The sequence below is a fragment of the Leptodactylus fuscus genome, chromosome 11 (assembly GCF_031893055.1).
Source record: "Leptodactylus fuscus isolate aLepFus1 chromosome 11, aLepFus1.hap2, whole genome shotgun sequence".
Classification (NCBI taxonomy): Eukaryota; Metazoa; Chordata; class Amphibia; order Anura; family Leptodactylidae; genus Leptodactylus; species Leptodactylus fuscus.
In genome coordinates this window covers 59,614,723-59,641,187 of record NC_134275.1, presented here as the reverse complement: position 1 = coordinate 59,641,187, position 26,465 = coordinate 59,614,723, and the positions used below count along the sequence as shown (strand labels likewise).

The 26,465-nt window shown below is 46.3% G+C and overlaps 2 protein-coding genes across 2 annotated transcripts; one reads left to right on the top strand and one right to left on the bottom strand.

Moving 5' to 3' along the window:
- Positions 1-1,699: 1,699 nt before the first annotated feature.
- VASP (vasodilator stimulated phosphoprotein) lies at positions 1,700-19,257 on the top strand. Its single transcript, XM_075259272.1, has 12 exons — positions 1,700-2,412; positions 8,527-8,695; positions 10,271-10,439; positions 10,524-10,581; positions 10,752-10,789; positions 13,534-13,775; positions 13,989-14,113; positions 14,216-14,301; positions 14,685-14,730; positions 15,062-15,137; positions 17,944-18,001; positions 18,424-19,257. The coding sequence occupies exons 1-12, from the start codon at positions 2,408-2,410 to the stop codon at positions 18,459-18,461; spliced, it is 1,110 nt and encodes a 369-aa protein (XP_075115373.1). The 5' UTR covers positions 1,700-2,407; the 3' UTR covers positions 18,462-19,257.
- On the bottom strand, positions 19,003-22,782 carry OPA3 (outer mitochondrial membrane lipid metabolism regulator OPA3). The gene is made up of 2 exons (XM_075259280.1): positions 22,619-22,782; positions 19,003-19,791 (listed from the first exon to the last, which is right to left on the bottom strand). The coding sequence occupies exons 1-2, from the start codon at positions 22,758-22,760 to the stop codon at positions 19,481-19,483; spliced, it is 453 nt and encodes a 150-aa protein (XP_075115381.1). The 5' UTR covers positions 22,761-22,782; the 3' UTR covers positions 19,003-19,480.
- Between the last annotated feature and the right edge of the window lie 3,683 nt (positions 22,783-26,465).

Below are 26,465 nucleotides of genomic sequence, written 5' to 3'. Positions count from 1 at the left end.
GGACCCTTATACTGTATATCGCACTATATGTCTACTTAACTCCTTCCCTCTATATACCGCATCCTGATGTCTCAACCCTTTATAGACCTTAAGGTCTACTTACCTCCATTCTGTACATACTGCAACCTGATGTCTACTTGACACCCAACTATATACAATGCACTTAGACATCTACTTACCTCCACGCTTTATATAACACGCTCGGATGTTTATTTACTTCCTCCCCTCTAGATACTGAATCCTGACGTCTACTTACCTCTACTTTCCTGCACCTCTCTAGATACTGCACCCTGATGTCTCCTTCCCAATACATAGCACACCATGAAGTCAACTTTCCTGTAACCCCTTTAGTTATTGCACCCTGACCTCTACTTCCCTGCACCCTCTAGATATTGCACCCTGAAGTCTACTTACCTCCTTCCATCTACATACCACACTCTGACGTCTACTTACCTCCTTCCTCCTACATACCACACCCTGACGTCTACTTGCCTCCTTCCTCCTACATACCACACCCTGACGTCTACTTGCCTCCTTCCTCCTACATACCACGCCCTGACGTCTACTTACCTCCTTCCCCCTACATACCACACCCTGACGTCTACTTACCTCCTTCCCCCTACATACCACGCCCTGACGTCTACTTACCTCCTTCCCCCTACATACCACGCCCTGACGTCTACTTGCCTCCTTCCCCCTACATACCACGCCCTGACGTCTACTTACCTCTTTCCTCCTACATACCACACCCTGACGTCTACTTGCCTCCTTCCTCCTAAATACCACAACCTGACGTCTACTTGCCTCCTTCCTCCTAAATACCACACCCTAACGACTACTTACCTCCTTCCCCCTACATACCACACCCTGACGTCTACTTATCTCCTTCCCCCTACATACCACACCCTGACGTCTACTTGTCTCCTTCCCCCTACATACCATGCCCTAACGACTACTTACCTCCTTCCCCCTACATACCACCCCCTGATGTCTACTTACCTCCTTCCCCCTACATACCACGCCCTGACGTCTACTTACCTCCTTCCCCCTACATACCACGCCCTGACGTCTACTTGCCTCCTTCCTCCTACATACCACACCCTGACGTCTACTTGCCTCCTTCCTCCTAAATACCACACCCTAACGACTACTTACCTCCTTCCCCCTACATACCACACCCTAACGACTACTTACCTCCTTCCCCCTACATACCACACCCTGACGTCTACTTACCTCCTTCCCCCTACATACCACACCCTGACGTCTACTTACCTCCTTCCCCCTACATACCACGCCCTGACGTCTACTTACCTCCTTTCCCCTACATACCACGCCCTGACGTCTACTTGCCTCCTTCCTCCTAAATACCACACCCTAACAACTACTTACCTCCTTCCCCCTACATACCACGCCCTGACGTCTACTTACCTCCTTCCCCCTACATACCACGCCCTGACGTCTACTTACCTCCTTCCCCCTACATACCACCCCCTGACGTCTACTTACCTCCTTCCCCCTACATACCACACCCTGACGTCTACTTGCCTCCTTCCTCCTAAATACCACACCCTAACGACTACTTACCTCCTTCCCCCTACATACCACCCCCTGATGTCTACTTACCTCCTTCCCCCTACATACCACACCCTGACGACTACTTACCTCCTTCCCCCTACATACCACACCCTAACGACTACTTACCTCCTTCCCATTACATACCGCACCCTTACGTATACTTTCCTGCACCACTCTAGATATTGCACCCTGACATTTACTTACCTCCTGCTCTGTAGTCACCCCTGGGCAGGAATGTATAGTTTCAAAATCAGACTGGGATAGAGGGAGTGTCAGTCTCTGGTGCAGCCAGGTGTTATTTGCCCTCCTCCATTCTTTATATACCCCCTTGGGGCAAGAGAATCTGGCTGTGGGGGAAGGTGCAGGTGGCGTTGCCGCTTTAAGTGGTGGGGCTGTGGCCTATGGCCGCTTTAAGAGAAGGCAGAACCTAAAAGAGAGGAAGTGAGAGCTGAGAACAGAGAGGAAAGAAAGAGACAGAGAGATAGAGGAGAAGAGAAGAATAGAAAAGAGACAGAGGCAGAAAGAGAGACAAAGACACAGACAGGGAGAGTGACAGAGAGGAAGTGAGAACAAAGAGGAGACAGAGAGACCCAGAGAGAGACAGAGACAGGAGAGGAGAAGAGATAGTGAGACAGAGGCTGCAGATTCTCACAGCAGACAGGCTGTATACATAGAGAGACAGGCGGGGGATCTCCTGGCGGGGCCTGGGGAGTAGACAGCTGGTGTAGGGGACACTTCCTGCTATGCCCAAATAACTGAGGGGGCAGAGGAGAGTCAGGGTGGGGGCAGCACAGGTGAGGAGACATTCCTACCAGCAGGAGGCACCAGCACCATGAGGTGAGAGACCTGATCACATCCTGTCTCAACTGATAGACCTGGATATACCGTATACTCTACCTGACTGTATATACCGTATACTCTACCTGACTGTCTAACGTGTGTATACTGTACCTGACTGTATATACCGTATACTCTACCTGCCTGTCTAACGTGTGTATACCCTACCTGACTGTATATACCGTATACTCTACCTGCCTGTCTAATGTGTGTATACCGTACCTGACTGTATATACCGTATACTCTACCTGCCTGTCTAATGTGTCTATACTGTACCTGACTGTATATACCGTATACTCTACCTGCCTGTCTAATGTGTCTATACTGTACCTGACTGTATATACCGTATACTCTACCTGCCTGTGTAATGTGTGTGTGCATACTGTGTCTGACTGTATATACCATATACTCTACATGCCTGTGTAATGTGTGTGTGCATACTGTACCTGACTGTATATGTGTATATATTGTATACTATTCCTGCCTGTATGGTGTGTGTATACTGTATCTGCCTGTCTAATGTGTGCATACAGTACCTGACTGTATATATCGTATACTCTACATGCCTGTGTAATGTGTGTGTGTGTGTGTGTGTGTGTGTGTGTGTGTGTATACTGTACCTGACTGTATATACCGTATACTCTACATGCCTGTGTGTGTGTGCATACTGTACCTGACTGTATATACCGTATACTCTACATGCCTGTGTATGTGTGTGTGCATACTGTACCTGACTGTATATGTGTATATATTGTATACTATTCCTGCCTGTATGATGTGTGTATACTGTGTCTGCCTTTCTAATGTGTGTGTATACTGTACCTCACTGTATATGTGCAAATACTATATACTGTACCTGTCTATTGTGTGTACATACTGTTACTTGCCTGTATGTGTGTATGCTGTATACTGTACCTGACTGTATATGTGTATATATTGTACACTATAACTGTATACTATACATGCCAGTATGATGTGTGTGTATATTATATACCATACCTGACTGTATGTACTGTATACTATAACTGACAGAATGTGTATTTTGCATACTGTATATACCTGCCTATATGGTGTGTGCGCGTGCGTGCATATACTAAATGCTGTATGATGTGTATATACCATATACTGTACCCGCCTCTGATGTATGTGTTTGACAGTGACATCACACCCTTCTGTAAGACACCTGGATAACAGTGACATCACGCCTCTCTATTACACCTTGATGACTGTGACATCACATCTCTCTCTAGTCCATCTGATTAACAATGATGTCACACCTTCTCTATTACATCTGGATGACAGTGATGTCACAACCTCTGTATAATAGCTGAATGACATTGATATCACACCCCTCTCTAGGACACCTGGATGACAGTGATGTCACATCCTCTCTATTACACCTGGATGAAGGTGATGTCACATCCTCTCTATTACATCTGGGCGGCAGTGATGTTGCAATCCTCTATTATACTTGGCTGACAGTGATGTTACACTCTCTGTATAATAGCTGAATAACATTGATATCACACCCGTCTCTAGGACACCTGGATAATTGATAAAGTATTATTGCAGACATGGAACGTTGCTTTGGGCAATAAAGCAGATATTCACTTGGAGTGCTGCCTGATGCTACATGTGGATGAGAGTTACATCACACCCCTCGTCATTACACATCGGTGACAGTGACATCACACCCCTTTCTATTACATATGGATGACAGTGACCTCACACCCTTCACCAGTACACCAGGATGACAGTGACGTCACACCACTCTCTCTTACACCTGTATGACAGTTTTCAAATCAGTGACTTGTGATATCTACTTTTGACGACTGAGCGCTCGGTTCACTTCTGTGACATCACTCCTCTCTCCATGACACTTCACTACATCACACCCTCTCTATTACACTTGGGTCTCCGTGACATCACATCCCTCTTTATTACACTTGAGTGACCGTGACATAACACACCTTGGTGTAATAGCCGAATGACAGTGACATCACACCCCTGGATACTCAATAAAGACTTATTATACAGTGTTGGCCAAAAGTATTGGCCCCCCTGCTATTCTGTCAGATAATACTCAGTTTCTTCCAGAAAATGATTGTAAGCACAAACTCTTTGGTAATATCTTCATTTATTTTGCTTGCAATGAAAAAAACACAAAAGAGAATGAAAAAAAAAAGTCAAATCATTGATCGTTTTACACAAAACTCCAAAAATGGGCTGCACAGAAGTATTGGCCCCCTCGGCCTAATACTTGGTAGCACAACCTTTAGACACAATAACTGCGCACAACCGCTTCCGGGAACCAGCAATGAGTTTCTTACAAGGCTCTGCTGGAATTTTAGACCATTCTTCTTTGGCAAACTGCTCCAGGTCCCCCCTGAGATGTGAAGGGGGGCCTTCTCCAAACTGCCATCAAGAGATCTCTCCCCCACAGGTGTTCTATGGGATTCAGGTCTGGACTCATTGCTGCCACTTTACAAGTCTCCAGGGCTTTCTCTCAAACCATTTTCTAGTGCTGACCTGAAGTGTGTTTTGGGTCATTGTCCTGCTGGAAGACCCATGACCTCTGAGGGAGCCCCAGCTTTCTCACACTGGGCCCTACATTATGCTGCACAATGTGTTGGTCGTCTTCAGACTTCATAATGCCATGCACACGGTCAAGCAGTCCAGTTCCAGAGGCAGCAAAGCAACCCCAAAACATCAGGGAGCCTCCGCCATGTTTGACTGTAGGGACCGTGTTCTTTTCTTTGAAGGCCTCTTTTTTTTTCCTGTAAACTCCATGTTGATGCCTTTTCCTACTTTTGTCTCATCTGACCAGAGAACATTCTTCCAAAACGTTTTTGGCTTTCTCAGGTAAGTTTTGGCAAACTCCAGCCTGGCTTTTTTATGTCTCTGGGTAAGAAGTGGGGTCTTCCTGGGTCTCCTACCATACAGTCCCTTTTCATTCAGACGCTGACGGACAGTACGGGGTGACACTGTTGTACCCTCGGACTGCAGGGCAGCTTGAACTTGTTTGGATGTTAGTCGAGGTTCTTTATCCGTCCACATCTAGGGAGGTTGGCCACAGTGCCATGGGCTTTACACTTCTTGATGACACTGTGCACGGTAGACACAGGAACATTCAGGTCTTTGGAGATGGACTTGTAGCCTTGAGATTGCTCATGCTTCCTCACAATTTTGCTTCTCAAGTCCTCAGACAGTTCTTTGGTCTTCTGTCTTTTCTCCGTGCTCAATGTGGTACACACAAGGACACAGGACAGAGGTTGAGTCAACTTTAATCCATTTCAATTGGCTGCAAGTGTGATTTAATTATTGCCACCACCTGTTAGGTGCCTCAGGTAAGTAACAGGTGCTGTTAATTACACAAATTAGAGAAGCATCACATGATTTTTCAAACAGTGCCAATACTTTTTTCCACCCCCTTTTTTATGCTTGCTGTGGAATTATATCCAATTTGGCTTTTTGACAATTCTTTTTGTGGTTTTCCATTGAAGACAAATTAAATGAAGATAATAATACCAAAGAATTTGTGATTGCAATCATTTTCTGGAAGAAACTGAGTATTATCTGACAGAATTGCAGGGGTGCCAATACTTTTGGCCAACACTGTAGAGGTGAAAAGTTGTTTTGGGTAATAAAGCAGATATTCTCTTGTAGTGCTCCCTGATTTCCTTCTTTTTTGGATAACAGTGCCATTACAGCCCTCTATCAGAACTGGGTGACTGTGATGTAATATTCCCTCTGTTACACCTGGATAACAGTGACCTCACACCCCTCCCTATCAGACCTTGATGACCGTGACATCACATCCCTCTCCATTACACCTGGGTGACAGTGATGTCACACCCCTTCTCTATTCCACCTGAGTGACAGTGATGTACCCAGGAGTAATGGGGGGGGGGGTGATGTCATTATTACCCAGGTGTAATAGGGAGGGTTGTGATGTCACTGTCATCAATGTCTGATAGGGAGGGGTGTGATGTAACTGCCATCCATGTGTAATAGACACCCCTCTGTATTACACCTGGGTCACAGTGATATCACACTCCCCTCTATTACACCTGGGTGACTGTGACATTACACCCCTTTCCATTCCACATGAATGATAGTGATGTCACTGTCATCCAGGTGCAATAGAGAAGGGTGTGATGTCACTGTCATTCAGACTTAATAGAGAAGGGTGTGATGTCATTGTGATCCAATTGTAATAGACACCCCTATGTATTACACCTGGGGGACAGTGACGTTACCCTCCCTCTATCAGAACTGGATGACGGTGAGGTCACACTCCTCTCTGTTACACCTGGATGACAGTTTTTGGATCAGTGACGTGTAATATTTACTTCTGGTGAATGAGCGCTTGGCTCACTTCTGCGACTTCCTCTCTTCCTCCCTCTCCTCAGTTATTGTGGTAGCTCCCGTCAGCTTCTTATAGCCTTATATGGACAAAACCACAGCATGCAGCAGGGGGGGCAGGGGAGGAGATAGCTGAGGGAAAACCACATTTTTATTTTTGTTGTGTGTGTGTGTCTATAGCTGAAATGTGACTCAGTTTATAATCCACGCTCCTCGCGGTGACCCCACAGGATAGATCAGTCTCCTGTCACTTTATAATCCATGTTCTCAGTGACCCCATAGAATATATCGGTCTCCAGTTACCACCTAATACTCTATAATATTGGAATGTGATGTCATAACCTAATGTATGATGTTATCTTTGTGCTGACTCCGCCCTCTACATATGGTTGCTGAGGTTACAGTCGCAGGGTTTACATGGAGGGGTCTAGCAACTGAATAATTGGCGGCCTAGGTGTGTATACAGTCACTTGTAAACGTATTCACACCCCTGGAACTTTTTCACATTTTGTCACTTTACAACCTCAAACTTCACTGTATTCTATTGAGATTATAAGTGATCGAGCAACACAAAGCAGCAGATAATTGTGACGTGGAAGGGGAATGATACCTGGTTATCAACATTTTAATCTGAAAAGTGTGACGTCCAAAAGTCTTCACCCCCCCTATATCAATACTCTGTAGAGCCACCTTTTGCTGCAATTCCAGCTGTAAGTCTTGGGCTCTGTCACTACCACCTTTGCACATCTAGAGACTGAGACTTTTGCCCATAATTCTTTGTAAAATAGTTCCTGCCCAGCCAGATTGGATGGAGACGTCTGTGAGGAGCAATTTTGAGCTTCCAACAAGCTTTCTTCCAGGATTGCCCTGTATTTAGCTCCATCTATGTTCCCATCAACTCTGACCAGCTTCTCTGTCCCTGCTGAAGAAGATTCTCCCCACAGAATGATGCTGCCCCCTATGTGTCACAGTTCTGAGGATATGTTCAGGGGGATGAGCAGGGTTACTCTTCCGCCATACATGGCGCTTTGGTCTCATCTGACCAGAGCACCTTCTTCCACATGCTTGCTGCGGCCCCTATATGGCTTGTGGCAAAGTGCCAATGACACTTCTTAAGTCTTTCTGTCTACAATGGCTTTCTTTTTGCCACTCTTCTATAGAGGCCAGATTTGTGGAGTGCACGACTTACAGTTGTCCTGTGGACAGATTGTGGATTTCTGCAGCTCCTCCATAGTGACCATGGACCTCTTGGCTGACTCTCTGACCAGTGCTCTCCTTGCTTGATGTGTTAGTTTAGGTAGACAGCCATGTCTTGGTAGGTTTGCAGTTGTAGAATACTTTTGGATGATGGATTGAACAGGGCTCCTCAGGATGCTCAAAGCTTGGGCTATGTTTTATAACCTAACCCTGCTTTAAACTTCTCCACAACTTTATCTCTGACCTGTCTGGTGAGTTCCTTGGTCTCCATGATGCTGTTTGTTCACTAGTGTTCTCTAACAAACCACTGAGGTCTGGACTCTATTAACTCATTAAATGACTTTTGTGTGCACTGGATTTTATTTAGGGGTATCAGAGTGCTTGTAAGGTGACAAAATGTATGTAGCGGACCCCGCACGACAAGTCATTGTCCCGTAATGGCCCTAATATAAGGTGTAGATTAGAGGTTGCCAGGTGGTTAGAGGATATTGGGAGTTGTAGTTGGTGATGTCTATCCGTTTATCATCATCATCTTCTTCTTCTTCTCTGCAGTGAGACTGCGGTGATCACCGCCCGGGCCACCGTCATGGTCTATGAGGACGCCAGTAAAAAATGGATCAATGCCGGCACCGGCCCCGCTGGATTCAGCCGAGTTCAGCTCTTCTACAACCTAGGGGCCCAGGCCTACCGTGTGGTGGGGAGGAAGATGTCCGATCAACAGGTGGGGGTGTATGATATATGCGTGATGTAGCTATGACTTGTGTTCAATTTGTATATGTAGTCTGTGTATGTACCATGTATATGTATGTTTGTGTATCAGGAATGTACATGTGTCTATAGATTTATGTATGTATGATGCAGATATGTATGTAACACTAAGTATAGTACATGTATGTATGCATACACCATGAATTTGTAGAGCATATATATATACGTATATAATGCACGTGTAGTGCATTCGTATATGTGATTCACATGTATACCATGCATGCACGTGAGTACAACTTATGTGGTGCATGTATGTTCTTACTAGACATGTGTACTACATATATGTAAGATGTATGTGTGTACCATGACTTTGTAGAACATATGTGTGTACAGTGCATGTGTAGTGTATGCATGTGTGTACTTAGTATATATGGGACATGTGCCTATTATACATGTATGTGTGTACTGAGTATATCTGGTGCATGCATGTTCCTACTACTGTATATGTGTGCAGTGTATGTATGTGTGTACCATGCATATGTTTTCTGTGTGTATAGAGATATTTCACTCTTGGGTTGGGGTACACTGGGGTCTTTGCTGCTGGTAGATGAGTCTGGGGGCCACTGCTATTTTGGGAGCTATCTTGGGTTTCTTCTCTTTTCTGGTGCTCTAGGGGTTCTGGGAGTCAGTGTGACTGGTTTATCCTTGACCCCAGTAACCCCTTCCCCCACCCAGGAAACGCTGTGGTTCTGATGGAGACCCCGGAGGATGAGATATTCCAGGAATGTATGCACCGCCTTGGGGGAGGGGGGTGTAGGAATAAAGATTCTCCTGCAGATGTCTATGTCCTCTGCCATTTCTTGCCTCTATTAAACAGCCCATAGGTGCTGCCATCTGCATTGTTACTGGTCTGCTTGTGTGTCAGTCTTAACTATACTTCTGCCATTTTACTCATCAACCAGAAAGCTCTGTATGAACAGATCTATGGAGACGGAGCTAGATCTATATCATGTTATTTGCTTAGGCAGTTGCATTGTGGACACAGGAAGGACATGTTGTAACGCACCTTAACACTGCGGCTTCCTCCTCCTCCTCCTCGTGTGAATAAATTGTGCAGCTGAGATGTCACCAGGACTTCCATGGCTTGTGCGGTATATTCAGTTTATTACCCCAACCATGTATTTCTAAGCAGTTATATAGGTTGTTGTTTCTCTATCAATCTGAGATATGTGTCGTCTCCCACTAGTCACATGTTGCAGTCCACCTTTTTGACTGGTATAAACCTTAGTCTTGGGGGTAGTTTGTTTATGACATTGATGTGATCAGTCACTATATACTATCTAGTGGCAGAATGGACAGTGTTGTCTCGTCATCACCGTTTATCCTAGCTTGTTCTCCCAGGACAGTGACTTCTTAGCACCGCTTATCCTGGCATGTCCCTCCAGGACTGTGTCATCTCTCCATCACCGCTTATCCCAGCTTGTCCCTCCATGACTGTCATCTCATCATCACCGCTCATGGGGTCCCCTGCAGGCTCCTGCTGGTGCTATCTCTCTCTTCACCTTTTCTGTTGTCACATTTTCTGCAGGTTGTCATTAATTGTCCCCTGGTCCGAGGACTGAAGTACAACCAGGCCACGCCCAATTTCCACCAATGGCGGGACGCACGTCAGGTGTGGGGACTGAACTTCAGCAGTAAGGAGGAGGCGGCACAGTTCGCAACTGGGATATTACAAGCTCTGGATTGTCTTGAAACTGGTAAGTTTCTGCTTGGTCAGGGTGTGCACCCACAACTTATTCCTCCATGCAGTCTGGTGACCTGAATGTGTGTCTCTGTCACAGGTGCCCCTTGGCCCAATCAAAATGGACCCAAAGTGGAAGAGCAGGAGCCGCCGAGGAGGTGAGTGCTGGTAGTAGTGACTCCAGGTGCCATGTCTAGTCCCCCATCACCTCGGCAGCCATATCCAATCCCATCCTATACCTCATGTGAGGTGCAGCCAGTGTCTGGTGCCTTCACGTTGTGGGATCTTGGCCAAGTCTCTTCTTACCACTAATGTCCTCTGTCCACAGACTGCAGCCAGAGCCGGAGCACAGAGTCCAGAGTCCAGGTGAGTGGTCTGGTGCACAGACCTTAATGTTACATCACACTGAGAGTAAGTAAGTGAACCCCTTCCCCCCCCCCCCCCGCAACCTGTATAATCTGGTCCAAGCTGATGATGAGGGTTATATTCCATCCTCATTCAGATATTGGGTAGTTTCCTTTAAAATTCAGGTGCAACCGCAACTTTTCTGTTGGGTTTAGGGTTACCCAACCTTGTACAGCCCCTCTATCTGACCCATATATCAAAGTTAATGGAACCATGTTTACCCCTGTCCCATGGGTCCGTTGCCTTGGGATAACCTTGGACTCTGACCTATCCTTTAAATCACACATCCAAACCCTCAACACCTCCTGCCACCTCCAGCTCAAGAACATCTATTGAATCTGCTCCTTCCTCACCCCTGAAACTACAAAGATGCTAGTCTATGCCCTCATTATCTCCTAGTTAGATAACTGTACCACTCTTCTCCATGGTCTCCCTGTGAATTCTCTCGACCTGCTTGCTTAATACACCTCTCTTCCCGTTCTTCATCGGCCGCTCCCCTCTGTCAATCCCTTCACTGGCTACCCATTGCCCAGTGAATAGAGTTCAAGTTACTAACGTTGACATACAAAGCCATCCACAACCTGTCCCATCCATATATCTCTAACCTAACCTCTCGCTACCTGCCCACACACAACCTTCGATCCTCCAAAGACCTCCTACTCCGCTCTATTATTTGCTCTTCACACAACCGTCTCCAAGATTTCTCCCGTGCATCCCTCATACTCTGGAACTCATTACCAAGACACATAAGACTGATCCCCACAATCACAGGCTTCAAGAAGAGACTGAAGACTCACCTATTCAGGAAGGCCTACAACCTCCACTAACACTACTGTCACCACATCACCACCTGAACAGTCTCTCTCCTCACCTACTGTCTCTATCCCTCTTCCCTCATTGATTGTAAGCCCTCGCAGGCAGGGCCCTCTACCCCACTGTGCCAATCGGTCATTGTTAGTATTATATTTGTTTTGTATATTTTCTGTACTGTACAGTGTTGGCCAAAAGTATTGGCCCCCCTGCAATTCTGTCAGATAATACTCAGTTTCTTCCAGAAAATGATTGCAAGCACAAACTCTTTGGTAATATCTTCATTTATTTTGCTTGCAATGAAAAAAACACAAAAGAGAATGAAAAAAAGTCAATTCATTGATCATTTTACACAAAACTCCAAAAATGGGCCGGACAGAAGTATTGGCCCCCTCAGCCTAATACTTGGTAGCACGATCTTTAGACACAATAACTGCACACAACCGCTTCCGGTAACCAGCAATGAGTTTCTTACAAGGCTCTGCTGGAATCTTAGACCATTCTTCTTTGGCAAACTGCTCGCGGTCCCCCTGAGATGTGAAGGGGGCCTTCTCCAAACTGCCATCAAGAGATCTCTCCTCCCCCACAGGTGTTCTATGGGATTCAGGTCTGGACTCATTGCTGCCACTTTACAAGTTTCCAGGGCTTTCTCTCAAACCATTTTCTAGTGCTGACCTGAAGTGTGTTTTGGGTCATTGTCCTGCTGGAAGACCCATGACCTCTGAGGGAGACCCAGCTTTCTCACACTGGGCCCTACATTATGCTGCACAATGTGTTGGTAGTCTTCAGACTTCATAATGCCATGCACACGGTCAAGCAGTCCAGTGCCAGAGGCAGCAAAGCAACCCCAAAACATCAGGGAACCTCCGCCATGTCTGACTGTAGGGACCGTGTTCTTTTCTTTGAAGGCCTCTTTTTTTCCCTGTAAACTCTATGTTGATGCCTTTTCCTACTTTTGTCTCATCTGACCAGAGAACATTCTTCCAAAACGTTTTTGGCTTTCTCAGGTAAGTTTTGGCAAACTCCAGCCTGACTCTTTTATGTCTCTGGGTAAGAAGTGGGGTCTTCCTGGGTCTCCTACCATACAGTCCCTTTTCATTCAGACACTGACGGATAGAACGGGGTGACACTGTCGTACCCTCAGACTGCAGGGCAGCTTGAACTTGTTTGGATGTTAGTCGAGGTTCTTTATCCACCATCCGCACAATCTTGCGTTGAAATCTCTTGTCAATTTCTTTTCCGTCCACATCTAGGGAGGTTAGCCACAGTGCCATGGGCTTTACACTTCTTGATGACACTGCGCACGGTGGACACAGGAACATTCAGGTCTTTGAAGATGGACTTGTAGCCTTGAGATTGCTCATGCTTCCTCACAATTTTGCTTCTGAAGTCCTCAGACAGCTCTTTGGTCTTTTTTCTTTTCTCCATGCTCAATGTGGTACACACAAGGACACAGCACAGAGGTTGAGTCAACTTTAATCCATTTCAACTGGCTGCAAGTGTGATTTAGTTATTGCCACCACCTGTTAGGTGCCTCAGGTAAGTAACAGGTGCTGTTAATTACACAAATTAGAGAAGCATCACATAATTTTTCAAACGGTGCCAATTCTTTTGTCCACGTCCTTTTTTATGTTTGCTGTGGAATTATATCCAATTTGGCTTTTTGACAATTCTTTTTGTGGTTTTCCATTGAAGGCAAATTAAATGAAGATTAAACCAAAGAATTTGTGATTGCGATCATTTTCTGGAAGAAAATGAGTATTATCTGACAGAATTGCAGGGGTGCCAATATTTCTGGCCAACACTGTATGTAGACCCTCAAATGTAAAGCACCATGGAATTAATGGTGCTATATAAATAAAAAATAATAATAATTATAATTGCTTCTCTTCTAGTTGCTCCAGTCACCCCAGCAGCAGCTGCACCTCCAGGAGCACCAGGGCCTCCTCCACCACCAGGACCACCGCCTCCTCCTATGGGGGCTCCAGCTCCTCCTGGGGCTCCACCGGCACCTCCAGGGGGTGGCCCTCCTCCTGCTCCTCCACTGCCAACAGGAGGAGGAGGAGGAGGAAGTTTGGCAAATAATGGTGGCCTGGCAGCTGCCCTCGCTACAGCTAAGCTGAAAAAAGTGTCAAGGGTAAGAAGTGCATTGGAAGTTAGCGGGTTGTGTGGGTGCTGATGAAGTAAAAGTGGTGAAGGGGGGGGGTAGAGGTGTGGGGGTGTAGCCAGGTGAGGAGGTGGGTTGGATATGGGTGAGATGGAGTAGGTGTAGTGAGAGGTGAGGTGGCCGTGGGTAAAATGAGGGGATGTGGGGCAGAATATTGACACTTGTTTCCCTATTGCCCTACAGGATGAGTCCTCTCCCAGTAGTGGGGGGCCACCCAAGCCCGATCTCAGCCGCACCAGTGGAGGAGCATCAACAGGGGGCGGAGGTGGAGGACTCATGCAGGAGATGAATCAGATGCTGGCACGCAGGTAAGTACTGACACCTTCAGCCTCTCTTCACTGCCATCATCCTCCTCATTATTAGACTATGCAGAGTGCAGGGTCAACGCATCTCCCACCTTTTCTACATAGGAAGAAGATGACGCAACAAGGTGAGCGCCCCGCCCCTACCACCACACAGGACGATAATGACATCAGCAGTGGGCGGAGCCAGGCTGGTGAGTTTTATTAATATCTGCCCCATTGACAACCTGATATCAGACCTTACAGCATGACTGAAGGAGCGCTGCAGGGCAGCCTCATAATTGTGCCGTGAGAAGTTGGAGCATGACTGAGGGACATGTTCTGTGGCACACGGTCTGGTTTTCCTGGAGTGCTTGGAAGTTGAATTGTTTACAAAACCTGCAGTGCCCCCTGCTGAAATTCTGGATTATTGCATCCAGATATGTATTTACAGATTAACATTTTACTTCTCCTTCGACCTGCACAGGGGGCGGAGCTGTGACCACTTGTATAACACTTCTTACCACTTGCTCGTCTGGTCATGTACTTGTGATTCTGGTGACTATTTGCTCATCTTTCATATGGTTTTCTCTCACAGAGCCTGCCCGTCGCCCATGGGACAGGGGGAGCACTACATTGCCAAGGTCAGTTTTGCGCGTAATAGTGTAATTGCCTTGATTACCCTTGTGACCCGCAGTAACCAATCAGAGCTCAGCTTCCATTTCGTAATCTTCTCTGGAAATATGAAAGCTGTGCTGTGAATGGTTTCTCTGGGTCACATGAGCAGTCAATCAGCTTTGATATAAATTTATGATCCTGTCCTGTAGTAACAGTCCTTGTTTCCCATATTAGCAAATCACAGCGCAGCTTTCCTTTTGTTCTCTGTAGTGGTCTGCAAGCTGCACTGTGATTGGTTGTTCTTGGTCACACGGTTAGTGTTCCTGCTAGATAAAGGCGTCTGTGTGTCTTTTGTAGGATGAAGTCAACAGTCAGCAGCCCTGATGTGGCCCCCAGCTCCGACGAACCAGACTCAATGGAGAGGATTAAGCAGGTGATGTGATGACAGAGCCATCATAGTGTAGCGGGTCTCCTAGGTCAAGTGCACTGAGGAAGGGGAAGTGGAAATTTATTGTGCAGTGGTGATTATAATATCATACAGTGGGGGTGGTTGGGATTATAACCCATGTGACTCCGCTATGAGGAGTGATTATAAGCCATGTAACTCTGATATGGGGGTGATTGTAATTGGAAATTATCAGTTTGTAATTCACCTAGTTAGCCAGATTCAACACACATGTTGTGACCGAAACTTTTGCAATATTTCTTTTGCTGTCACATTGCCCGAGGTAGAAGAGCAGAGATCATGGGTCACGTGTCGTATCAGCATACAGGATAGTGCAGAGAGAGGAGCAGAGCTGTTATAGGAAAGATGGCTCCTGCAGCTAAAACAATTGTAATACATAGATAGTGGAGAAAACCAACAACATTGCAATAGTGCTACAGAATTCTAGGAGAGGAGGATTTTTGTGTTAATTCCTCAGTTTTTTAGATCTCTGCTTGATGTTATTCATTCTAGTTACCTTATTAATACCAGTCCATGGTCATGTGATATATGGTCAATGGTCATGTGATATATGATCAGTGGTCATGTGATGAGCACACAGGTGCACAGCTTGTTACCAGGCAGTTGTCTGATTACTGTGCTGTGACTATCACAAGCTGTGCACCCATGTGTCCACCACATGACCGTGGACTGACTCACACACACTAATTACACAGCAGAGACAGGGCACTAATGCCTACGGCCAGTGACCAAGGTCCCCGATGCCTTGGTCAAAGATCAAAGCTGGCTGCCGCCGCCATGTTGTCTGGGATCGCCGGCATCCCTTTACCATGACAGCAGGGAGCCTATTGAAGGCTCCCAGGCTTGTTTGGCACATACAGTCCTATGAAAAAGTTTGTGCCCCCCTATTAATCTTAATCATTTATAGTTTTAAATATTTTGGTGTTTGCAGCAGCCATTTCAGTCTGATATATCTAATAACTGATGGACACAGTAATATTTCAGGATTGAAATGAGATTTATTGTACTAACAGAAAATGTGCAATATGCAATAAACCAAAATTTGACCGATGCAAAAATTTTGGTACCCTTATCATTTTATTGATTTGAATACTCCTAACTACTTTCTACTGACTTACTGAAGCACAAAATTGGTTTTGTAACCTCAGTGAGCTTTGAACTTCATAGCCAGGTGTATCCAATCATGAGAATGAATGCTGTAAAAACGAAGAAGTTGCACAAATGGACTTCCCAGTGCATTGTACAGAATTCTAAATGGTACCAATATGCAGAACAATTTGTCACGCAAACATTAAGTCCTAATATGGCTCTGCGAACGAAAAAAATAAAAAAAAAGTTTAGGTTTTAGAAGACAGGGAATCAAAATTTTAAAATGTCACCAACGGGAAGGGGTTAAAGAGAATGTGTCATAAGGAAATATTTTTTTTGAACCAATGTTTTTATGTTAAACATATTTTTTTAAGAATTTTTGGTGAAGTTATTTTTAATTTTTCTAATGTATTGGCTAAACCTTGCAATTCTGTGTTTTGCCACTAAGCCAAAAACATTCTGGGACTTCCTGTTTCCTGTAAAAGCAGCAGACCCAATTCACTTGTATAGGAGAATTTTCTGTACATGCTATGTGGCAGAGATCATTGCACAAGAGGGGGGTGTAGATACGCTGATGTGACTGGTGAATTCGGTGTCTTCTCTAAATATACATGCTTGCTGGGAACATCCAGGCGCTGTAAGTGAGGTGACTGCTGCAAAGATATTTCTACAGAAAGCAGAAAGTATCAGCATATGTTATTGAATAGTGGGCAGTGTCAGAACTGCAGGATTTTTAGGAAATTGACTTTTTTAAAATATTAATATAGGGAAAAAACTTAGTCCTAGGAGCCCTGACAGTGTCATACGCTATGCTTTATAGATATATAGTCCTAGGAGCCCTGACCGTGTCATACACTATGTATTCTAGATATATAGTCCTAGGAGCCCTGACCGTGTCATACACTATGTATTCTAGATATATAGTCCTAGGAGCCCTGACCGTGTCATACACTATGTATTCTAGATATATAGTCCTAGGAGCCCTGACCGTGTCATACACTATGTATTCTAGATATATATAGTCCTAGGAGCCCTGACAGTGTCATACACTATGTATTCTAGATATATAGTCCTAGGAGCCCTGACCGTGTCATACACTACGTATTATAGATACATATAGTCCTAGGAGCCCTGACCGTGTCATACACTACGTATTATAGATACATATAGTCCTAGGAGCCCTGACCGTGTCATACACTACGTATTATAGATACATATAGTCCTAGGAGCCCTGACCGTGTCATACACTACGTATTATAGATACATATAGTCCTAGGAGCCCTGACCGTGTCATACACTACGTATTATAGATACATATAGTCCTAGGAGCCCTGACCGTGTCATACACTACGTATTATAGATACATATAGTCCTAGGAGCCCTGACCGTGTCATACACTATGTATTATAGATATAGTTCTAGGAGTCCTGACAGTGTTCTAAGTCATTATAAACTCTGCTATGGGAGAAGGGGACTGATTATAACCCATTTGATTCATATACGGGTTATTTCCCCCTCACCACCCCCTTCCTTACACCAATGTGACTCAGCTATAGAAGGAAGGGGGGGGGGGGGAATGATCATATCCTTTGTGACTCAGCTATGGGGGAGGGCGATTATAACCCAAGTGATGGATGTGAGTATAATAGTATTCATAGCTGCCTCTTTCTGTTCCTAATCACAGGAATTATTGGAGGAGATGAGGAAGGAACTGCAGAAAGTCAAGGAGGAAATCATAGAAGGTGAGAGATGCCTCTGGTCATATGATCCCCCGAACTCCTCCCTCTGCGCTTCTGCCTTGTCTTTTATACACCTTTTCTATAGGTGGAGGTGGAGCAGGGCTGTGGAGTCAAAAATCACTTTTGGGTAGTGTCAGAAATAATCAAATTAATATTATTTTCAACTTTATCAATTACTTGGTTTGTTCCATATTTACTTTTATAGGAATTCAATTATTTTTTTTTTTTTCCATGAATTAAGAGGAGCTTTACTGTGTCTGTTTGATCATGGCTGCCAAACATTTTATGAAGGAGTTAGAGTCAGGGTGTGGAAATAGAGTTGATGCTTTGCCATAAGGACTTCACAGCCTGGTGGTGGAGCCATGTTCCTGGTGGAGGTTACCTTTCCGATACAGCCTCATGTTCTGTTTTTCTTTCGTTTTCAGCCTTCATGCAGGAACTGCGCCGGAGCAGCACCTCGTGATTCCAGTCACTGCCTACTGTGAAGTCTCAGGCTCCACCCACTGTGCTGCAGACTCTGCAATCATTTCCATGCTGAGGGCAATGGACCCATCAATAAAGGCTAACGGGCGAACTGTATCCCACACCGCCCTGTACTGCTGCTGGGCCCGCGGGCTCCTGGATGCTCCTCACTGTGCTAACCTGCGCCCTCTCTCTGATCTGCTCCCATGTACTTTCTCCTCGTGCTGCTCCCCCTCCTCCATTGTGCCCTCTCCCAATGCTGCGCCTCCTCTGCACCCTTTCACCTTGCTGCGCCCAGCTCCTCTGTGCCTTCTCCCTTTCCATTCCCTCCCGCTGTGCCCTCTGCTTGTGCTCCTGTCATGCTGCCCCTTCTCCATTGCATCCTCTTGCCGTGTTCTCTCCCTGCCTCATTACTTCCCCTCGTAACATTTCCTTCATCCTTTAACATTCCTCCTGTCCCCGCACTCTGCCGAGTGTCTCTAAACGGGTTTGCAGAGGCTCAGAGCTTCAACCAATAGGATTTTTATGGGATAATTAACGGGTTTTCTTTTTTTTAAATTGTTTTTAAATCATCATTTCAATTTTTGTACAAATTTTCTAGCAGAATTAGCGTCTCTGTACTGGGTGTCGGGTGATGGATGATAGATTTAGGATGGTAGTGTCAGACACTGGAGGACGGCGCTGCAAGGCGCTTTGGGCTGTTTTTCGCTGATATCTATATATATATAGGACTGTTTTTTTTTTTTGTTTTTTTTTGTAAGCAGTTTTCTAGAAATAAAATCCTTTGCCTATTGTGAGCGCTGTATGGACGCCAGGACGCAGATACATCTCAGCAATGTCCCTTTATTGGTCGTATATACACATTTCAGCAGTCGGAGGGCAGCACTGCCCTGCCTCAGTACTTCTCCCTTTAACACTGACACATTTAGTGTCCCACAGTTCAATCCGGTCTCCTCGAAAATGGCTGGAGACAGTGGGCAGGCACCGGACTTCTATCAGCTTCACTGTAGGCGAGAGGCCTCACTTTGCCACTTGCTGCCTCTCTGCGGCCCGGGCACGTGCATCCAGCTCTTCTGTTAGAAGACCCAATCGTGCAATCTCTGTCTCCATTGAGCTCAATCTGGCTTCCATCTCCTCCTCTTTCCGTCGGGAGTTGGTAGCCTGCCGTGAATATTCTGCTACCATGCAAGCACCCCCAATTAAAAAGATGGTGGCTTCCCCCAGAAGCTCTGCTCCCAGCTCAGCTGCAGCCTCTTCATTCAGTGGTTTAATGGCAGCTCCGCGGAAGCCCATGATCCTCATTTTTGCTCGCATTTCCACCCAATGGTACACTGTAAAGAGACAACACGGCTGTGAAACCCATGATCCTCAGGGGTGGCATTAGCAATGATCTCATGATTATTAAAGGGCAGGGTCAGCAGTCAATTTCCATCATTGGACAGGAGTTGGAACCTTTAGGACAGGGTCACCAGTAAATTCACTATTAGAACAAGGTGGAGTCAGGTCAAGAGTCACCATATCACCAAGAGGTGGAGTCATAAATCCACACATTATTACAAGAGGGTAGGGTTAGCAGACACCTCAGTGTCAGGGGAAGTCAGCTCATTATGATTACACAAAGGATCAGCGATCACATTGTCATCAAGGCGCAAGTTATACAGGGCAAAGTTACAATAAAAGCTCACGCTGCTTATAAAGCTGGAGGCAGACAGAAGGCATCATGGACAGTAGCTGTTCCCAAAATAAGTAACCCCTTCCCCAACTATGTGATTGATCACCTCCTACAGGACTCAGAGCAGGTGACACCTGGCTACACCTAAAGCCCTCGTCTCGAATCAGCTCGATGTATGGAAATTTTGTGTATGTTATATATAATCCTGAGAACACCAACGGCCTCTCTCTTTGAATCCTCTGGTTTTACGTAACAGGAAATTAAAAAAAAAAAAAGGCTTAAAATTTAATAATGCCAACCTCAGACAAAGAACATTAGATTCCACTACATCATTATTTAACAAAAACTAGGCCAACTAGGGCCCCCCCCCCCCCAAAAAAAAAAAAAAAAAAAACTATGTGCACCCTTACTGCTTCCATAGTAAGGATCAAATGATGATCAACAAGTGTGATCACCTCTATATAAAGTTTTGGCAGTTTGCTGGTATGAGCATTTATGCAAGTTTTAAAGAGGACCTTTCACCTCCTGGGGCACATGCTGTTTTATATACCGCTAGAAAGCCGACAGTGCACTGAATTCAGCGTACTATCGGCTTTCCTGTTCTGTGCCATCTGTGCTGGTACCATACCTCTTCACTGTCAGAAGGGCGTTTCTGACAGTTAGTCTGGAACGCCATTCCTCACAGCAGTTTCTATAGCGGTGTACTGTGAGAGTGGTGAGGAACGCCCCCCTCCTGATAGTGCTTGTCCATAGACGAGTACTGCGGAAGAGGGGGGAGCGTTCCTCACCGCTCAGCGTCATCAGCAGGCGGTAAGTAACGCCTCCTCTCATAGTACAGCACTATAGACGCTGCTGTGAGCAAGGGCGTTTTTGACTGACTGTCAGTGAAGAGTTACGGTACCGGCACCGATAGCTCTTCACCAGGGGCACAGAACGTGAAAACCGATAGTGCACTGAATTCAGCACACTGTCGGCTTTTAGCGGTGTATTACGCCACACGTGCCCCAGGAGATGAAAGGTTCTCTTTAACACAGTGCCTAGGAGGAGACACATCAGCAAGCTGATGACCTTCTCAGGAGTAGTCCTGGCAAATTCATCCCAAGGTCAGACTGTGCAATGCCCAGAGAAATTGTGAAAAGAAAACCCCCGTAAGAGTTCCATCTCTGACTCTCAAGGCCTCAGCATGTTAAATGTTCAACTTCATAACGGTACAATAACAACAACAAAAAAACTGGCCAAGTCTGGCTTGTGTGCAATTTTTGCAGACTAAGAAAAAAAGAGAACATGGCAACATAGCTTAAAATGGCTGCCTGGGAAGTGCAATTTAGCTTGTGTCCGAAACTGGTCCTGGAAATTCCGGTTTGGTTCGCAGTATAGGAGTTAGCCCCGTTCGATGGGTCGCTCTGCCTCCTTCCTCGTCTCCTGTTTTCACAGCCCAGAACTCCCAGGTCCAGCTTCATAAGATCGTAATAACGATCCATAAAACCAAACCCAGCAAATCAACACAAACCCCCTCATACTAACTGCTTGACCTTGTTTTGCAGCCCCTGGACCTGAGCACTTTGTAGTCAATGACCAAAGTATTCTGATTTCAAATGCGAGACTAAAGCTTGGCCTAAACTGGGCCGTGTCAGGAAGAAGATCCCGAGCAGAGAAGCAAATCTACAACAGAATGGCTGTAAAAAGTCTTAATTGGTTGTAACGGCCCAATAGAAATGCTGTGGTGGGACCTCAAGAGATCTGAACAGAAACCAATGTGATCAGACCTCAATGACCTGAGGAGGTCAGGGTATAGGGGTGAAGCTGGTCCTATCAGCTCCTGATTCATGGGGGGGGGGGTCTCAGGTTATCGCACTTGGGTTTTCCATTTTGGTCTAGGTTTTAGTGAATTATGACCCAGTGGAGTGTCTTCTGTGATGTTCTTCACCTGAGATTTACCAACTTTTAAAACCTTCTGAGTAGAGATAAGCGAGTACTATTGGGATCAGCCAATCCGAACAGCACGCTCGCATAGAAATGAATGGACGTAGCCGGGATGCGGGGGGTTAAGCAGCCGGCCGCCGTCAAAGCGGAAGTAGCAGGTGCATCCATTCATTTCTATGGAGTGTGCTGTTCGGATCGGCTGATCCCAACAGTACTCGCTCATCTCTACTTCTGAGCAGAAGAGATTTCTATTATGTCCCAATATGTAAAATTCAAAGAGGATGGACGCCGGTTTTCATGCTCCGATATAGGGGTACAGTGTAGTTTTGGTTACAGGGGGCTCTGACATGGGGGTACAGTGTAGCTGTCATGGTTACAGGGTCTCTAATTTGAGGCTCCGCTTCCCACCATGTGATCAGGGTGACCTCTCATAACACACAGTCGCCGCTTTAAGCAGCTACAGTGTGATTGGCTGGCGATGGTCATTGCTGAGCTCCCATTGGTCCCCGTCCCTCCATGTCCCGACAATTACGGCGGCCCAGCTGTGCCCAGTCTATAGTCACCTTGAGCGGGCGGCAGGCAGACATAGGTGCGGAAGAACTCGCTGCGCCGGGCTCCCGCCTTGATCCGGTTGGCGAGCGGTTTACTAATCTGTCGGATCCCCAGATACAGGAGCTTCGCGATGGGAAAGGCGCCCACCACCATCTTTAGTGACGTCACATACCGGTGACCCGCCCTCTGTCACCCTACTCAGCCTCTATTCCGCTTTAAGCCCCGCCTCTGTATACTTAGCCAATGAGTGAGAAGGGCGGAACACGTGACTCGTGACACGTGTTCAATCTATCATATACTTTCAGTAGGACAGAGGTGTGAAGAGGAGGCGTATATAGACGGCGGGTGTGTGAGGAGAGGAGGGCAGGTGTATATAGACGGCGGGTGTGTGAGGAGAGGAGGGCAGGTGTATATAGACGGCGGGTGTGTGAGGAGAGGAGGGCAGGTGTATATAGACGGCGGGTGTGTGAGGAGAGGAGGGCGGGTGTGTGAGGAGAGGAGAGCAGGTGTATACTTACTGCGGGGGTGTGAGGAGAAGAGTTGTATATGTATACATACACACACACACACACTCAATGCGGGTGTGTGAGGAGAGGAGGGCAGATGTATATATATAGAGGAGGTGTGTGTGTGTGTATATATATATATACATACAGCAGGTGTGTGAGGAGAAGAGGGAAGGTGTATATATACAGCGGATGTGTGAGGACTGAGGAGAGTAGGGGTAGTATATACTGCAGGCGCGTGAGGAGAGGAGATGTATACAGTGGGTCTGTTAGGAGGTCAGGGGTATATACTGTGGATATGTGTGTGTGTATATATATATATATATATATATATATATATACCGCAGGTGTGTGATTAAGGCAGGCATATACACTGTGGGGTGTGTGTCATGTTTATGCAAATCTGTTCAACCATTCCAAAGTAAATAAGCCCTGTTAGTGTTTATGCAAATTGTGCTATAATAGCCAAGTGGACAGTGACATTGCATAGGAACATAATATGGTTGAAAATAAACATATGTCCATCACGTTCAACCAGAGAACGGTAAAGAGGATGACGGAAGGACCTAAGTACTCTATACACTTCAATAAGTGGCTATTTTACTGTAAAAAAAAAAATAAATCTAATCCTATTTTGAACCTGTCAGCTTTGATCAGCTGCTGGGATAGGCTATTCCATAGAGCAGTGATGGCGAACCTTTTTGAGACCGAGTGCCCAAACTGTAACCCAAAACCCAATAAATTATCACGGAGTGCCAACACGGCAATTTAACCTTAAAACTATTTGGATCCACAATTGCGGACTCACAAATTACAGTCGTGTGAATTGGGCTTTACAGAGCTTGTACTGAAAGGTCTGTACACAGTACAATCTGCCCCGCAGTGGCCCCCACACACACAGTACAATCTGCCCCGCAGTGGCCCCCACACACACAGTACAATCTGCCCTGCAGTGGCCCCCACACACACAGTACAATCTGTCCCGCAGTGGCCCCAAAACACAGTACAATCTGCCTCGCAGTGGCCCCCACACACAGTACAATCTGCCCTGCAGTGGCCCCCACACACACAGTACAATCTGTCCCGCAGTGGCCCCCACAGACAGTACAATCTGCCAGGGGGCCACACGGTGGCTCAGTGGTTAGCACTGCAGCTTTGCAGCACTGGAATCCTGGTGTTCGAATCCCACCAAGGGCATAAAACCAACTGCAAGGAGTTTGTATGTTCTCCCCGTGTTTGCATGGATTTCCATCCCATATTCCAAAGTCATACTGATAGGGAAAAATGTACATTGTGAGCTCTATGTGGGGCTCACAATCTACATAAAAAAACAAAATCAGTACAATCTGCCCTGCAGTGGCCCCCACAGACACAGGACAATCTGCCCTGCAGTGGCCCCCACAGACACAGGACAATCTGCCCCGCAGTGGCCCCCACACACACTACAATCTGCCCTGCAGTGACCCCCACAGATAGTACAATTTGCCCCGCGGTGCCCCCCCCCCCCAAGGGATTATACCTGTATACTCCACAGTAGCCCCCTTCCCACACAGCATGAAGTGGTCCACAGTAGCCCCCTCCCCACAAAGCATGAAATATTCCACAGTAGCCACCTCCCCACACAGCATGAGACGGTCCTCAGTAGCCCCCTGCCCAGACAGCATGAAATATTCCACAGTAGCCCCCTCCCCACACAGCATGAGATGGTCCTCAGTAGCCCCCTGCCCACACAGCATGAAATGGTCCACAGTAGTTCCCCCTCCCCAAACAGCACGAAATGGTCCACAGTAGCCCCTTCCCCACACAACATGAAATATTCCACAGTAGCCCCCTCCCCACACAGCATGAAATATTCCACAGTCGTTCCCTCTACCCAACAGCACAAAATGGTCCAGAGCAGCCCCCTCCCCAGACAATACACATATATACTTACCTGAAGGGCCGCCAGGCGTCCTCTCTCTCACCTATTCACTACGGGCGCTGATGACTTACGTCATCATGTCCGCACCAGTGCAGAGGTCACACTCTGTATAGTCAATGTAGGCCGTGCGTACCGCGCGGCCTACACTGACAGCTTTCAGCTGGATGTGCATTTGCACATCCAGCTGAAAGCAGCGATTGCTCACTAACGGGGAATCCTGTACCGGATTCCCCGTTACTGAGCGATCCGGGAGACCGCAACCGTGCCAGCATAGAGGGCTCTGCGTGCCCTCTCTGGCACGCGTGCCATAGGTTCGCCATCACTGCCATAGAGTCACAGACCTTACAATATAGAACCATCTCCTGAGTAGGCTATTTCTATACTATCCTTATAGCATAGAATCATCTGGTGTAGGCTGTTTCTATACTATCCTTATAGTATAGAATCATCTCCTGGCGTAGGCTATTCCGCAGATTCACAGTCCTTACAATATAGAACCATCTCCTAGGTACACTATTATAAAGATTCATAGACCTTACAGTAGAGAACCATCTCTTGAGGTAGGCTATTCCACAGATTCACAGTCCTTGCAGTATAGAACCATCTCCTGGGTAGGCTATTTCACAGTTTTAATAGTATAAAACCATCTCTTGGAGTAGGGTATTCCATAGATTCACATACTTTACAATGTAGGACCATCTCCTGGGGTAGGTTATTCCACAGATTCTCTGTTGTGGTCTGTGCAGGCTCTTGCTTTGCAATCTGTTCTATGACTATATGGGCCTCATACATGCTGACCTTTATCAGTTTTTCTACTGCTAATAATCACATTATAGCAGCAGCACATTTTAGTTGTCCCACTGAGACAGAGGGTATGTACTATAAGGCACAGTCTGCCCCCTACCCTTTCCATTACTACTGGTTTCTTTACACGTAATTCTGCCAGGAGTAAGTGAGGGCGGGTTCACATCTGCGCCCGATCTCCGCTTTAGCCAATCTGGTCGGTTTCCATCTTCTGCTCCGCGAAACTGGACAGGAGACGGAAACCTGGCAGTCAGATTTCAAACCCATTCTCTGTGTGAATATAAAACAGAACAGGGTAGTAGGAGGCCCGGTGACATCTGCATTTCAGCCATTCCATTCCCCTCTCTGCATGAAACATGAGGAGAGAAAAGCCCTGCAAGCAGCACTTGTCTCCGCATTTTTTGTGCAGAAACCACACGGACTCCATTATAGCCTAGGGGTCTGCGGGTTTCCTTAGGTAACCGCTTTTTTATGCAGATAGGTTTCTGTTCAGGGGGTCTCCAGGCGGACTTCCTGAACGCTGATGTGAACCAGGCCATAGGGAGTGAACTGCAAATTAGCTAGAAGAGAGACACCTAGTGGCAGGAACTTTACAGAGGTTTTTCAGGTAGAAAGCAGCCACATTTT